Consider the following 11,920-nt stretch of genomic DNA (forward strand, 5'->3'; position numbering starts at 1 on the left):
GGGGCGAAATTTCAAAATTGTGACCGATCACAAGCCTCTCATCTACGCGTTTTTGCAACGTTCCGAAAAAGCGTCACCTCGGCAACAGAGGCAACTTTCGTTCATCTCACAGTTCACTACGCGTATCGAATACCTATCGGGTAAAGATAATATTGTGGCGGATTCCCTTTCCCGCATCGAAGCCATTCGTTTACCTGTTGAGATCGAACTTAATGAACTTGCACAGAAACAAGAACAAGACGAGGAACTACGATCTATTCGCGAATCTCCTAATTTTCCGCTTTCTATGAAGCGAATTCAATGGGGGCCGACGCATACTACACTGTACTGCGAAATGACTGGCGAGGCAATCCGTCCCTATATACCGGCATCTTTACGAGATCGCGTTTTTCATTTATTCCATGATGCGGCTCATCCGGGCCCTAAAGTCACGGATCGGGTAATTCGTCAACGATATGTGTGGCCCAACATGCATCGCGATATTACAACATGGTGTAAGAATTGTCTTGACTGTCAGCAGTCAAAAATATCCAGACACGTTCGATTATATCCTGAAAAATTTGTCGCACCCGACGGGCGTTTCGAGCACGTTCATATGGATTTAATAGGTCCCTTGCCTGAGTCGGACGGGTACAGATATTGTGTGACGATGATTGATAGATTTTCGCGTTGGCCAGTAGCAATACCTGTGAAAGATATTGAAGCCATTACAGTGGCACGCGCGTTTTATGACAACTGGGTAGCAAATTTTGGAGCACCCAAAACAATAACTACTGATCAAGGTACTCAGTTTGAAGCGCAACTGTTTACGGCACTTCTTCAGCTGATCGGCTGTCAACGAATTCGTACCACGGCGTATCATCCCGCTTCGAACGGTATGATTGAGCGGTGGCATAGAAGCTTAAAAGCTGCTATTATGTGTCATACCAATGAAGGTTGGTCACGAGTATTTTCGACCGTATTATTAGGTCTGCGTACTCATGTCCGCCTTGACACCGGCGCATCGCCTGCGGAATTTGTCTATGGAACGACACTGCGCGTCCCCGGAGAATTTATACTGCCGGACGACTTCACTCCTAGTCCGCAAATTTTCATGGAGGAATTCCGCGAGCATATGCGCAAAGTTAAGCCAATTTCAATAGAGCATAAGCACAAGAAACGCGCATTCGTATTTAAAAATTTATATTCTTGTTCCCATGTTTTTCTACGGGTGGGCGGTACCAAGAGAGCATTAGAGCGTCCTTACACCGGCCCTCACAAGATTATAAATCGTGTTTCGGATCGAGTTTTCGATATTGAAGTTAATGGTGCACAGCGCAGTGTATCAGTCGAGAATTTGAAGCCAGCGTATGGCATACGCGATGATTTGTGTAGTGCGATTCTAGAAACAGGGCAAACAGCTAATTCGTCTAGCAACGAGCGACCAACTTTGAGAACGTATGCGCGCCCGAAGAGGAAGGTGACTTTCGCCTTATAATTGTAACAGATCTTCCAAAAATGTAATTAATTTTTGTCAGATACTTTTAAGATATTCTATATGACACGTTGTATATATTTTATAAGGTAGACCTAAGTGCCGGATTCGTTGTCACTCGGGGGGGAGTATGTGGGGAATTCTTAATGCCTCACTAGCGCAGCGAGCGTAGTAAGCTTAAGGATTGTGTTGGTAACGAGTTGCCTAGCAGCGTAAAAAAATAATAAAAAAAGAAATATTATATTAAGAGATCAATAGAGGTGTTCGTCCTGTACGTTCGTATAAAATTGTACTCGTGAAATAAATATTATATTTACAGTTACAAATTAAGTCTCGATTGTAAATTTCTTTATCACATCACACGACAAGCGTGGGCTTGTCAAAAGAACTCTGACTTATCCATTGAGTCAGATTTCCCACATAGTTAAAAATCTAAGCGCCACCTGGGTGAATATAGCCAAAATAAACTACCGCGGCCTGATATTTTAACGAAGTTTGCTATCATTTGTTATGTATCGGAATTTTAGATATCTGTATGACTGTCACAGATACAAATCATATTGTTGTTTTCTAATATTATTGTCCCAAATTTTTGATAAATAGTTCAAATTTAATACAGATGTAATGCAAGTCTGAGTTTAGTCAGAGTTAAATTCATTGCATTCGGCAAAATACAAGCCATTGTTTTTTTTTTTGGTTAGGATGATAGAAGTTTGAAGGAACAATTGAAAATAATCTTGAAATAACGACCGACACTTGACACATCTCTGGTACCGTTTGAGATTTGCATTTGTAATATACTATTAAAGAAAATACAAAAAAATGACATCTATTATAAAACTTCACGCTATCTCTGGAGCGATGAACGAATCTCCGCCTTGCTACATATTGCAAGTGGATGAATTGAGGATACTATTAGATTGTGGATGGGATGAAAACTTCGATCAAGATTTCATAAAAGAATTAAAGAGGTGCACTGCTCATGAAAAAAATTGTTATTGTAACAAAAAATACTTTATATAATTTTCATATATTTATTCCTTTTATTTTTTATATTTCTAGACATGTACATCAAATAGATGCGGTATTACTTTCATATCCAGATCCATTGCATTTAGGTGCATTACCATATTTGGTAGGTAAATGTGGCTTGAATTGTCCAATATATGCTACCATACCTGTCTATAAAATGGGTCAAATGTTTATGTATGATATATATCAGGTATGTTCTTTTAATACTCAGAAATGTAAAAAATATATATTAGATCAATACTAATATTTTAGTTGATTATTTATATTGATTTCAGTCTCGTCATAATATGGAAGATTTTGATCTATTTACTTTAGACGACGTTGATGCCGCATTTGATAAAATTGTACAGCTAAAATATAATCAAAGTATATCAATGAAAGGTAAAGGCTATGGTGTCACGTTGACGCCTTTACCAGCAGGACACATGATTGGTGGAACAATTTGGAAGATCGTGAAAGTTGGGGAAGAGGATATAATATATGCTGTAGATTTTAATCATAAAAAGGAACGCCACTTAAATGGCTGTGAATTGGAAAGATTGCAAAGGCCGTCATTATTGATAACAGATGCATTCAATGCCACATATCAGCAAGCTAGACGAAGAACAAGGGATGAGAAATTGATGAGTAAATTTCATATTTTTTATTTTATTCTTTTTTTTTCTAAAATTGTAAATTAAGTAGATAAATGTAGAAGATGTGTTTTTAACAGATATATATATTTTTCATTTGCATTTGTGTTATTTAGCTAATATCTTGCAAACATTACGAGGCGGTGGAAATGTACTAGTTAGTGTAGATACAGCTGGTCGTGTATTGGAGTTGGCACATATGTTGGATCAACTGTGGCGTAATAAGGAATCTGGATTACTTGCTTATTCATTAGCTCTTCTCAACAATGTGAGCTACAATGTTGTAGAATTCGCAAAATCGCAAATCGAATGGATGAGTGATAAATTAATGAGAAGTTTTGAAGGTGCACGTAACAACCCATTTCAATTTAAACATTTGCAACTTTGTCATAGTATGGCTGAATTGAATCAAGTCCCAAGTCCAAAGGTAAATAAAATAATTAAAATTTCTATAATTCTTAGATTGTTTGATTTAAAGATTAATTTCAAATTATTATATTTAGGTGGTTCTTGCAAGCACTCCCGATATGGAATGTGGATTTTCCCGAGAATTATTTCTTCAATGGTGCTCTAATCCACAAAACAGTATTATATTAACGAGCAGAACATCTCCTGGTACACTTGCTAGAGACTTAGTAGAGAAAGGAGGTAATCGAAATATTACACTAGAAGTAAAGAGACGAGTGAAACTCGAAGGTATTGAATTGGAAGAATATCAAAAAAGAGAAAAACTGAAGCAGGAACAACTGAAACAAGAACAGATGTACGTATAATGTATATCCATCTATCATTAAGTTATAATTTACATGTTACTAATTATATTTATAAAATGTGTTTTATTAGGGAAACTGCAGATGTGAGTTCTGAATCTGAAGATGAAATAGAAGTTGGTGGTAGCAGGGGAAAGCATGATTTATTAGTGAAGCAAGAAAGTAAACCTGGCTTTTTTAAACAAAGTAAAAAACAACATCCCATGTTTCCATTTGTAGAAGAAAAGATTAAAATAGACGAATATGGAGAAATTATAAAGTAAAGATATTTTTATACACTACAAAATTTATTTAAATAAATACAATAAAAATGTCTAATAAAAATAATTCTACTATTAACATTAAATCTTTTTCGAAAGTCTATACAATGTATATAAAATATATATAAAATATATATAAAATATTTTGTATATATATATATATATGTACACACACACACACACACACACACACACACACACACACACACACACACACACACACACACACACACTCGCGTATATATATATTAAAACAATTATCTGCATCTATGTATTTATATTAGGTGTAGTAAAAAGAAATCCATTATTTTTCCAATAGATGGCTTTAGTAATCTGTATCACGCATAGACGAGATAGAGATTACTAAAGCCATCTATTGGAAAAATAATGGATTTCTTTTTACTACACCTAACATTTTAACAATAATCCATTGCTTGTTTATTTGTTCATTTTTACGAATGAATATGTACTTAATTATAAGCTGTAATTAAACTTTTATTCTTATAACTTATTACAGACCGGAAGATTATAAAATAGCAGAGATTGTACCCGAAGTAGAAGATAATAAGGAGAATGTAGAAATGAAGCAGGATGAATTCAATTATCATCCAGAAGTAGCAGTAGATATTCCGACAAAATGTGTACAAGTTTCACGTATGATGACTGTTAATGCAGCAGTAACATATATAGATTTCGAAGGTAGATCCGACGGTGAATCTTTACAGAAAATTTTGGCGCAACTAAGACCGAGAAGAGTTGTCTTAGTTAGAGGTTCGCCTAAAGACACAGAAATACTAGCGCAGCAAGCGCAAAGTACCGGTGCAAGAGTATTTATTCCAGGCAGAGGAGAGACACTAGATGCCACGACAGAAACACATATTTATCAAGTAATTATCTTTTCTTATTTTTTCCAATTATCATTTCTATTAATATTAAATGACATGATTCTAATTTTTTCTTATTTTTGTTTTTTAATTTGTATTAATTAAAAAATGTCAATATGTCATTATGTGAAATGTATTTTTTCATTATAGGTACGTTTGACTGATGCTCTAGTAAGCGGATTGAATTTCTCGAAGGGTAAGGGCGACTCTGAAGTGGCGTGGATAGATGCTATGATAACGGCACGTGATCAAATTTGTCGAGATGCCATTGCTGATACCGAATCCGAGAATGCAATTGACGAAAGTGACAAAATACTGACTTTGGAACCTTTGCCATTAAATGAGGTGAGATATATAGTTGAGAGAATGTAAAAATTTAATTTATATTTATTTTATCATAAATTGTACTTTTACAGGTTCCCGGTCATCAAACAACGTTTATAAATGAATTGAAACTATCTGATTTTAAACAAGTTTTAAACAAAAGTAACATTCCATCAGAATTTAGTGGAGGAGTACTATGGTGTTGTAATAATACTATCGCCGTCAGAAGGGTTTGTTTTTGTAATCAGTAAAAATGATTTTATTTATATTGTATATATATATATATATATATATATATATATATATATATACATTTTGCATTTTTATTCAAAAATATATATATTTCAAAATATATTTATAAAAGTATTATAATTACTATATAAAAAATATTGTAATTAAATAAATAATTATTGTGTTTATTTTAGCACGAGGCTGGAAAGGTAATATTGGAAGGTTGCATTTCCGAGGATTATTATAAAGTGCGAGAGTTATTGTATGAGCAGTATGCAATTGTATAAAGTATGCATAGTATACACATATATGTAAAGAGATTGTATTTATATAATAATTATAAGAATTTTCGTGTCTTATTGATTTTTCCTTACATTTTCCATTGCTTTTTTGCACTTCGTAAGAAAAATTTAGAACAATTTTTATAATTGGCGCTTTTCCGGAAAAGTTCTTAGGACTCTAAAAATTCACTATCTAACAGCCAATCAGCACGATGAATTTACGCGCATCTACATCAAAACAATTCACTATGGATGCACACAGCACAGATGATGATAATGTGTGTTGATGCATGTGTATGTTACATTTTTTAATTGTTGTGTACTACAATTTAAAAAAATCATTAAAAGATTAAATTATACAAATTTATCTGAAGTATTATAATAATCTCGATTCATGTTAAAAACGTGATTTTGTCAAAGATCAAGAAATTTGACGTTGAATAAAACGGGCAATTTATGGTTATATGAGACGCTCACTAGCGAGGAATAATAATTTCAGCTAAAATGATGAGATACAAATGATACAAATAAAGAGTAAGAAATACTTATAATTGTGTGCATGTAACAATAGTTACTAATCATGAGGTTAGGTGACATATATCTATTTATTTTTCTTTCAGAATGATCTTTGAACATGATTTCAGAATGATTATGAAATGCAGTACGTAAGAAATTTATCTTAGTCTTGAGAAACTTATATGAGATTAAGAATATAACCATCAACAATATGAGAAAATATTACCAAGCTGCTTTAGCTGTTACAGCGGTAGTAAGCCTCATATCTCTGCTCATTTATAGACATGAATATAACAAGTTGAGATATGTCTTAGAAGTTTTTAATTATTTCGGGAAACCTGGGCCAAGAACAGCAGATGCAGGTTGTACAAATTTTAATACAACTTTCACCATATTCAATGCAAAATTCGATGAACCGATTCCTTCTTGGCAACGCCTGGAGGATGATTTGTACATATATTCTGCATACAGCATCAACGATAAGGAAATACGGGCAGTTGGACTTGGGACCATAAACAGTGTCTCAAATATGCAATGCCTTGTCTTCTTTGAGAATGAAAGTAAACCTATACTGGGGAGTTTCAGATTTATTCCCATTGGCAATGCAATTACTTCAAGTTTAGGAGAAAATTCAAGATATGGAGGATATCATTTTGTTTGTACATACATTAGTGATGAAACCCCTACTGGAATAACATTTGTTACAAAGTCTAACAAATATCTTAATTATGCACCTATTTTTCCCATAAAAATACAGCCACGGAGCTTAAGCCACAGCAGGATAGGAGTGTGTTTGACACAATCATCGATGAAGCCAACAAAATCAATAGATATGATAGGTTTCATCAGCTTCCATGCATTGATCGGTATGGATAATTTCATCATATATGATTCTGGAATTTCAAATGAATTTAATAGTAGATTAAAAGAAATGGCAAACGATCCAACTTCTTTTTGGAAATTTACATATACCGTTATACCATGGAACTTCCCTTTCATGGAGATTGATCAAAATATCATAAGAGAAATCATTGAGACAGATTGTTTATATCGTACATACAACAAAGTTGCTTATGTTATTGCTCTCTCCTGGAACGAGTATGTAAACTTAAAGTACCATCATGCAATGATTGATTTGTTGGCAGATTTCAAACAAACTAAATTAATAGCCGATCGCTACAAGCTCAAAACTATGACTTTTTGTACACAGCAAGTTGACAATAAACAATATGCCAATTCGACACTGACAGTATTGAAGAAGACTAGAACCGATATAAACATTCTGAAAAATCGTTCCATTTACATACACAAGCCATACGTATCATTACAGAATTCTCATGTGTATGTAAAAGAGATAGGAAATGATTTGGTTGCTGTGAATCAATACACGTATTGTGATAATTATAAAGAGAGTCAACAAGTAGAAGATGTCACAATTTTGAGATTTGCCCAAGATATACAAAATTCGTCAATCCTTAAAAAATATTTTGGACTTTACAAACTGCTTGATGCGGATATAAAATGATATGGAATTCTATGTAATATTAAATTAATATTTGCACAAGCTTGGATAGTGCTCCACTTGCATACTATTTCATTCATACATATATAGATATTTCATAATTATATGCCGTCTTTCATATTAGGTGCCTTAATCATCATAGTTATACAACTAGTCATAATCATTATCAGCTATTTTAATATTTTGTACACATTTCAAGTTTTAAACTTAAGCTAATAAAGCATTCCTACTTGTTATTTTCAACTGTTCCACATCTTTGTATTTTTTGTGCTGTAATATAATTATATATAGCAGCCCAGACAACAAAAATCCAAATTCAGAACACAAGATGTCTTATGTAACATTTTTGCAAGAATTATATAAAAGATGTCCCGATCTTAGACTGCGTTATATGGGAGCGAAATGTATTGACATACATTAAAACAATTCTATTAGGTATAAAAATTTTAATTTATGCTTATTGGAAATTAAATTAAAAACTTAACGTCTAATTTTAGACTTATAGTAATTTTAAATATTGTTGAATTTCAAATTAATATAGGAATCATAGGAACTAGGTGATATACGGTAAAAGAAAAGAGAACATATAAAAAAAAGGTTCTATATTCCTAATAAAAATACATAGAAATTTTATTTTTAAGCGATTTAACATATATTTGGTATCTAATCGTTACATCAATCTAAGAATTTAAAAAAAGTTTATTTCAGTCGTTGCATTATAGCCGAATTTTGTAAACCAGCTTCTTCAATAGTTTTATCCTCCGCAAGTTCCTTTGTTGGATACACAGTTAATAAACTGAAATCCCTTAGAGCATACTGAGGTCTCATACTGGTATTATATGTTAAGAAAAACTCTTCTCTTTCAATCTTTCGGCTAACTTAGAAAAGATGCACAATTAAATGAAAAGATGTAAGCACAATTAAAAACATTTAAAAATTAAAGGATACGTTATTATATATCGCCTAAGATCAGCGACTGTATGCGATAGGTTGAATTGAGCCTTTACAATACTGCCGTCTGCAAGACGGATTTGTAATGTTGTAGTTGGCTTTGAAGCATCTAGATCCAGTTCTTTTTTCGCTTGCGTTTCATTGGCTGCTTGATCAGCAGGATCTGTTGGAACCGTCATGCCCACAGTAGCTGGCGATGGACTGAAATATTTGTTATATTACAGAAATAGAATTTAAGAAATACAGAAATCAAATTCGAGATCAACAGGATTTGATTCCTAATAATAGTAAGATAAATCTTTAATCGTACCTTCCTAACATATGTCCCTTTCCAGAGAAGGCTTTCACTTTGGTTTTCGGTGGGACATAAGTCTCATGACGATGATCCTCCATATCGAGTCGTACTTCTGCACCTTGTACCTGCTGACGAATCTCTGCTGGGATCTCACCTCGTTTAATGGCATCTAGAAAGCCTCTGTTTTCAGCCTCCTCATACGATCGTATCTCACTATCATTTATTGTAAATCCATCTTTCCACAGTTTTAATATAATAAGACCGCTTGAAGATTGTTGATCTACGTTTGCTCCCATCACCACTATTATTATATACAAATTGTAATAAACATTTGTTTACCAATTTTGCATCAATCTTTTGCAAAATAAACACTTGAAAATACCTTCGCTATCCGAGCTAGTTTGACCTAATTTATATCCCGTGCCTATAAATGTATTCGGCCTTTGTTGACCTCCTATTTTTGGGGGGTCTGCAGCGATAGATTGCTCTTGACACGACTTGAATATGTCGCTGACAATATCTTTCTTCTTCTTTCCTGGTCCTAGAACTTGCTGTCCACTGTGTTCAGAACCGCCTGCGTAAAACGCCTGTCCCTCTTCCTCTTCAGAACTGCTGTCACTATTCTGAAGATCGTTTAACGTTCCAAATCTGGGCTTGGATTTGGCACCCTTCGACTCCGTCGAGTCAGATTTCGTTTGCTTATTCGACATTGCGCCTTTATTATCCTCTGATCCTTCCGCTTGCTGCGATATATCGATGGTCTCGGACACTAGTTCAGCTGGTTCATCGTTTTCATAGAAACTTGTCAAGGCAACCTACAAAGAAAAACTACGTGCCAATGCGTGTGATAAGATTGTCGAAGAAAATTTCGACAATCTCATTACACGAAGAAACCTTACAGTGGTACGACGGGTCAAGCTTCGACAAACTTGTAATCTTATATCCCGCCGATAATGGTTACCGTCGTCACGAACTTATCGTGAGTTTATAGGAGCTATGTGAGAGCTACACGAAAGCGAATGCGTCAGGGTATGACGCGAGTGTAAACGTCGGGGAAGACGGCGACGGCCGAGCCGCCGGGCAAACGATAAGAGCTTTATGACGGATGCGACAACAGGTTATAAAACTGGTGCCGAGATTATTGCGGAGCGCGTCGCGTACGAACGAGGAAAGAGCCTCGATCCCCGATGCGTTTCGTAAAATGTGCTGTCTCACCTCGAGCTGCCAAGCGGATGACTCAAGGTAAAATAGCGCTCTCTCGGCGTCAACACCAGTTACGTCCGCGAATTGCGAGACCAACTCGTCGCGGCTCGCCATTCTCTGCAAATGTTAAAAAACTCACGATGTCTGTTCACCGCTTTCTCTCTTTCTCTCTTTCTCTCTCTCTCTCTCTCTCTCTTTTTCTTTTCGCTCCTTGCGATTCCGATCGCGACGAATCCACCCTGCGTGGCCGATTCTGTATAAGCTGACGCACCTTTCACTTTATATTCTACGTCAATTTTCTCGATCTATCCGCCTGTCATTAATGTCCATTCCCATTTTCCCCTCATAATTAATTCCGCGTGGAATTGAACCGGATGTGAGTGGGTAGAGGAAGTTCGTTCAAACGACGTTTCCGCATGAAGCGCACTCCCGCGTTTTGAAAACTGGTTTGTATCAATGCGATCAGTATTTGAATGATTGAATAAATTCAAAGTTGGGAAGTAACGCGTTACTTAATTGTAATACCGTTATCTCTTACTTTACTCTTACTTTTTTTCAGTAATAAATGGGTATAAACAATTTACATTTTTTAATTTGTAACGTTAATATAATAATGCGATTACTTTTTTTAGGTAAACAAATTGTATGTATCGTCTAACTGTATACTAGATACTATTCTCTCGAGTGGAAACGTAAAAAGTGGCAATTTTTATATACAGGATTGGCCATATTCGACGGAAAGATGTTTTTTTTTCAATCATGGGAAACGTCGTTACTCGATCTAACATCTCTGTCAAAAGTTACAGTGTTGCCAGATCTTTCCGTCGAATATGGCCAACCCTGTATGTATGTATATATATATATATATACCTTGATAACAAAGGCTGCGGAGACAGATTTTGAACAGAACCTGTTACCAGTTTTTGATTGCAGAAAGGCATCAAATTGTAAACAGAATTTGTATTATCTGACATTGTCAGCAAATTGCTGCCAGAAATATAACAAAGCTTGCTAAATAGGCTATCTCATACAGCACGTTTTATATATATATATATATATATATATATATGTATATATAAAATAACGTAAAACATATATATAGTAATAATAAAATGAGTTTTAGCAATTTTTTAAAAGAAATTTGAAGTTATATTAATTATACGCATTCTTTTTTCACAGCATTATGTCGGGTAATAGAAAATATTCATCATATTCGAAAAGTCATTGTAGATATTTAATTGCCATTGAAACTCAGAACAGGTTTATCAGTATTGCGAAGGTATGAGTTATTTTTACAAAATAATTTCCAACCCTGTATACAGGGTGTCCTATTTTAATCGATCATCTCAAATATCTCTTGAACAGTACATTTTAAGGAAAAATATTTCAGATAAAAGTTTTGAGGGGTACATAAGATGGTTCCATTGGTTTGACCTTGGGTGGCACTTTGAATTTTAAACGGAACCCTCCCATTTTATATTACGTATTCTTGTATTCTTACCTCGAGAGCTTTCCAAAATACTATAATTATGTTCATTTTCATTA

The 11,920-nt window shown here is 34.5% G+C and overlaps 3 protein-coding genes across 6 annotated transcripts; 2 read left to right on the forward strand and 1 right to left on the reverse strand.

Moving 5' to 3' along the window:
• The first annotated feature begins 1,916 nt into the window (after nucleotides 1-1,916).
• On the forward strand, nucleotides 1,917-5,953 carry CPSF2 (cleavage and polyadenylation specificity factor subunit 2). Its single transcript, XM_011050956.2, has 10 exons — nucleotides 1,917-2,445; nucleotides 2,537-2,696; nucleotides 2,782-3,133; nucleotides 3,255-3,565; nucleotides 3,642-3,901; nucleotides 3,982-4,167; nucleotides 4,686-5,055; nucleotides 5,203-5,397; nucleotides 5,469-5,606; nucleotides 5,802-5,953. The coding sequence occupies exons 1-10, from the start codon at nucleotides 2,297-2,299 to the stop codon at nucleotides 5,892-5,894; spliced, it is 2,214 nt and encodes a 737-aa protein (XP_011049258.1). The 5' UTR covers nucleotides 1,917-2,296; the 3' UTR covers nucleotides 5,895-5,953.
• A 156-nt stretch (nucleotides 5,954-6,109) lies between these two features.
• Nucleotides 6,110-8,169, forward strand: LOC105142999 (uncharacterized). Of its 2 annotated transcripts, none has more exons than XM_011050957.2 (2): nucleotides 6,110-6,422; nucleotides 6,509-8,169. In XM_011050957.2, exon 2 carries the CDS (start codon nucleotides 6,616-6,618, stop codon nucleotides 7,927-7,929), a length of 1,314 nt encoding a protein of 437 aa, XP_011049259.1. In that variant the 5' UTR covers nucleotides 6,110-6,422; nucleotides 6,509-6,615; the 3' UTR covers nucleotides 7,930-8,169. The 2 variants fall into 2 exon arrangements, with proteins under 2 accessions (XP_011049259.1, XP_011049260.1); XM_011050958.2 differs by having other exon boundaries at nucleotides 6,533-8,169.
• A 344-nt stretch (nucleotides 8,170-8,513) lies between these two features.
• LOC105143000 (NSFL1 cofactor p47) lies at nucleotides 8,514-10,731 on the reverse strand. Of its 3 annotated transcripts, none has more exons than XM_011050961.2 (5): nucleotides 10,515-10,731; nucleotides 9,555-9,987; nucleotides 9,188-9,473; nucleotides 8,875-9,078; nucleotides 8,514-8,755 (listed from the first exon to the last, which is right to left on the reverse strand). In XM_011050961.2, the coding sequence occupies exons 2-5, from the start codon at nucleotides 9,880-9,882 to the stop codon at nucleotides 8,626-8,628; spliced, it is 948 nt and encodes a 315-aa protein (XP_011049263.2). In that variant the 5' UTR covers nucleotides 9,883-9,987; nucleotides 10,515-10,731; the 3' UTR covers nucleotides 8,514-8,625. The 3 variants fall into 3 exon arrangements, with proteins under 3 accessions (XP_011049263.2, XP_011049261.2, XP_011049262.2); XM_011050959.2 differs by having other exon boundaries at nucleotides 10,388-10,731; XM_011050960.2 differs by lacking the exon at nucleotides 10,515-10,731 and adding an exon at nucleotides 10,072-10,362.
• Between the last annotated feature and the right edge of the window lie 1,189 nt (nucleotides 10,732-11,920).

This window comes from Acromyrmex echinatior, chromosome 3 (assembly GCF_024713525.1).
Source record: "Acromyrmex echinatior isolate Ae372 chromosome 3, ASM2471352v2, whole genome shotgun sequence".
Taxonomy (NCBI): Eukaryota; Metazoa; Arthropoda; class Insecta; order Hymenoptera; family Formicidae; genus Acromyrmex; species Acromyrmex echinatior.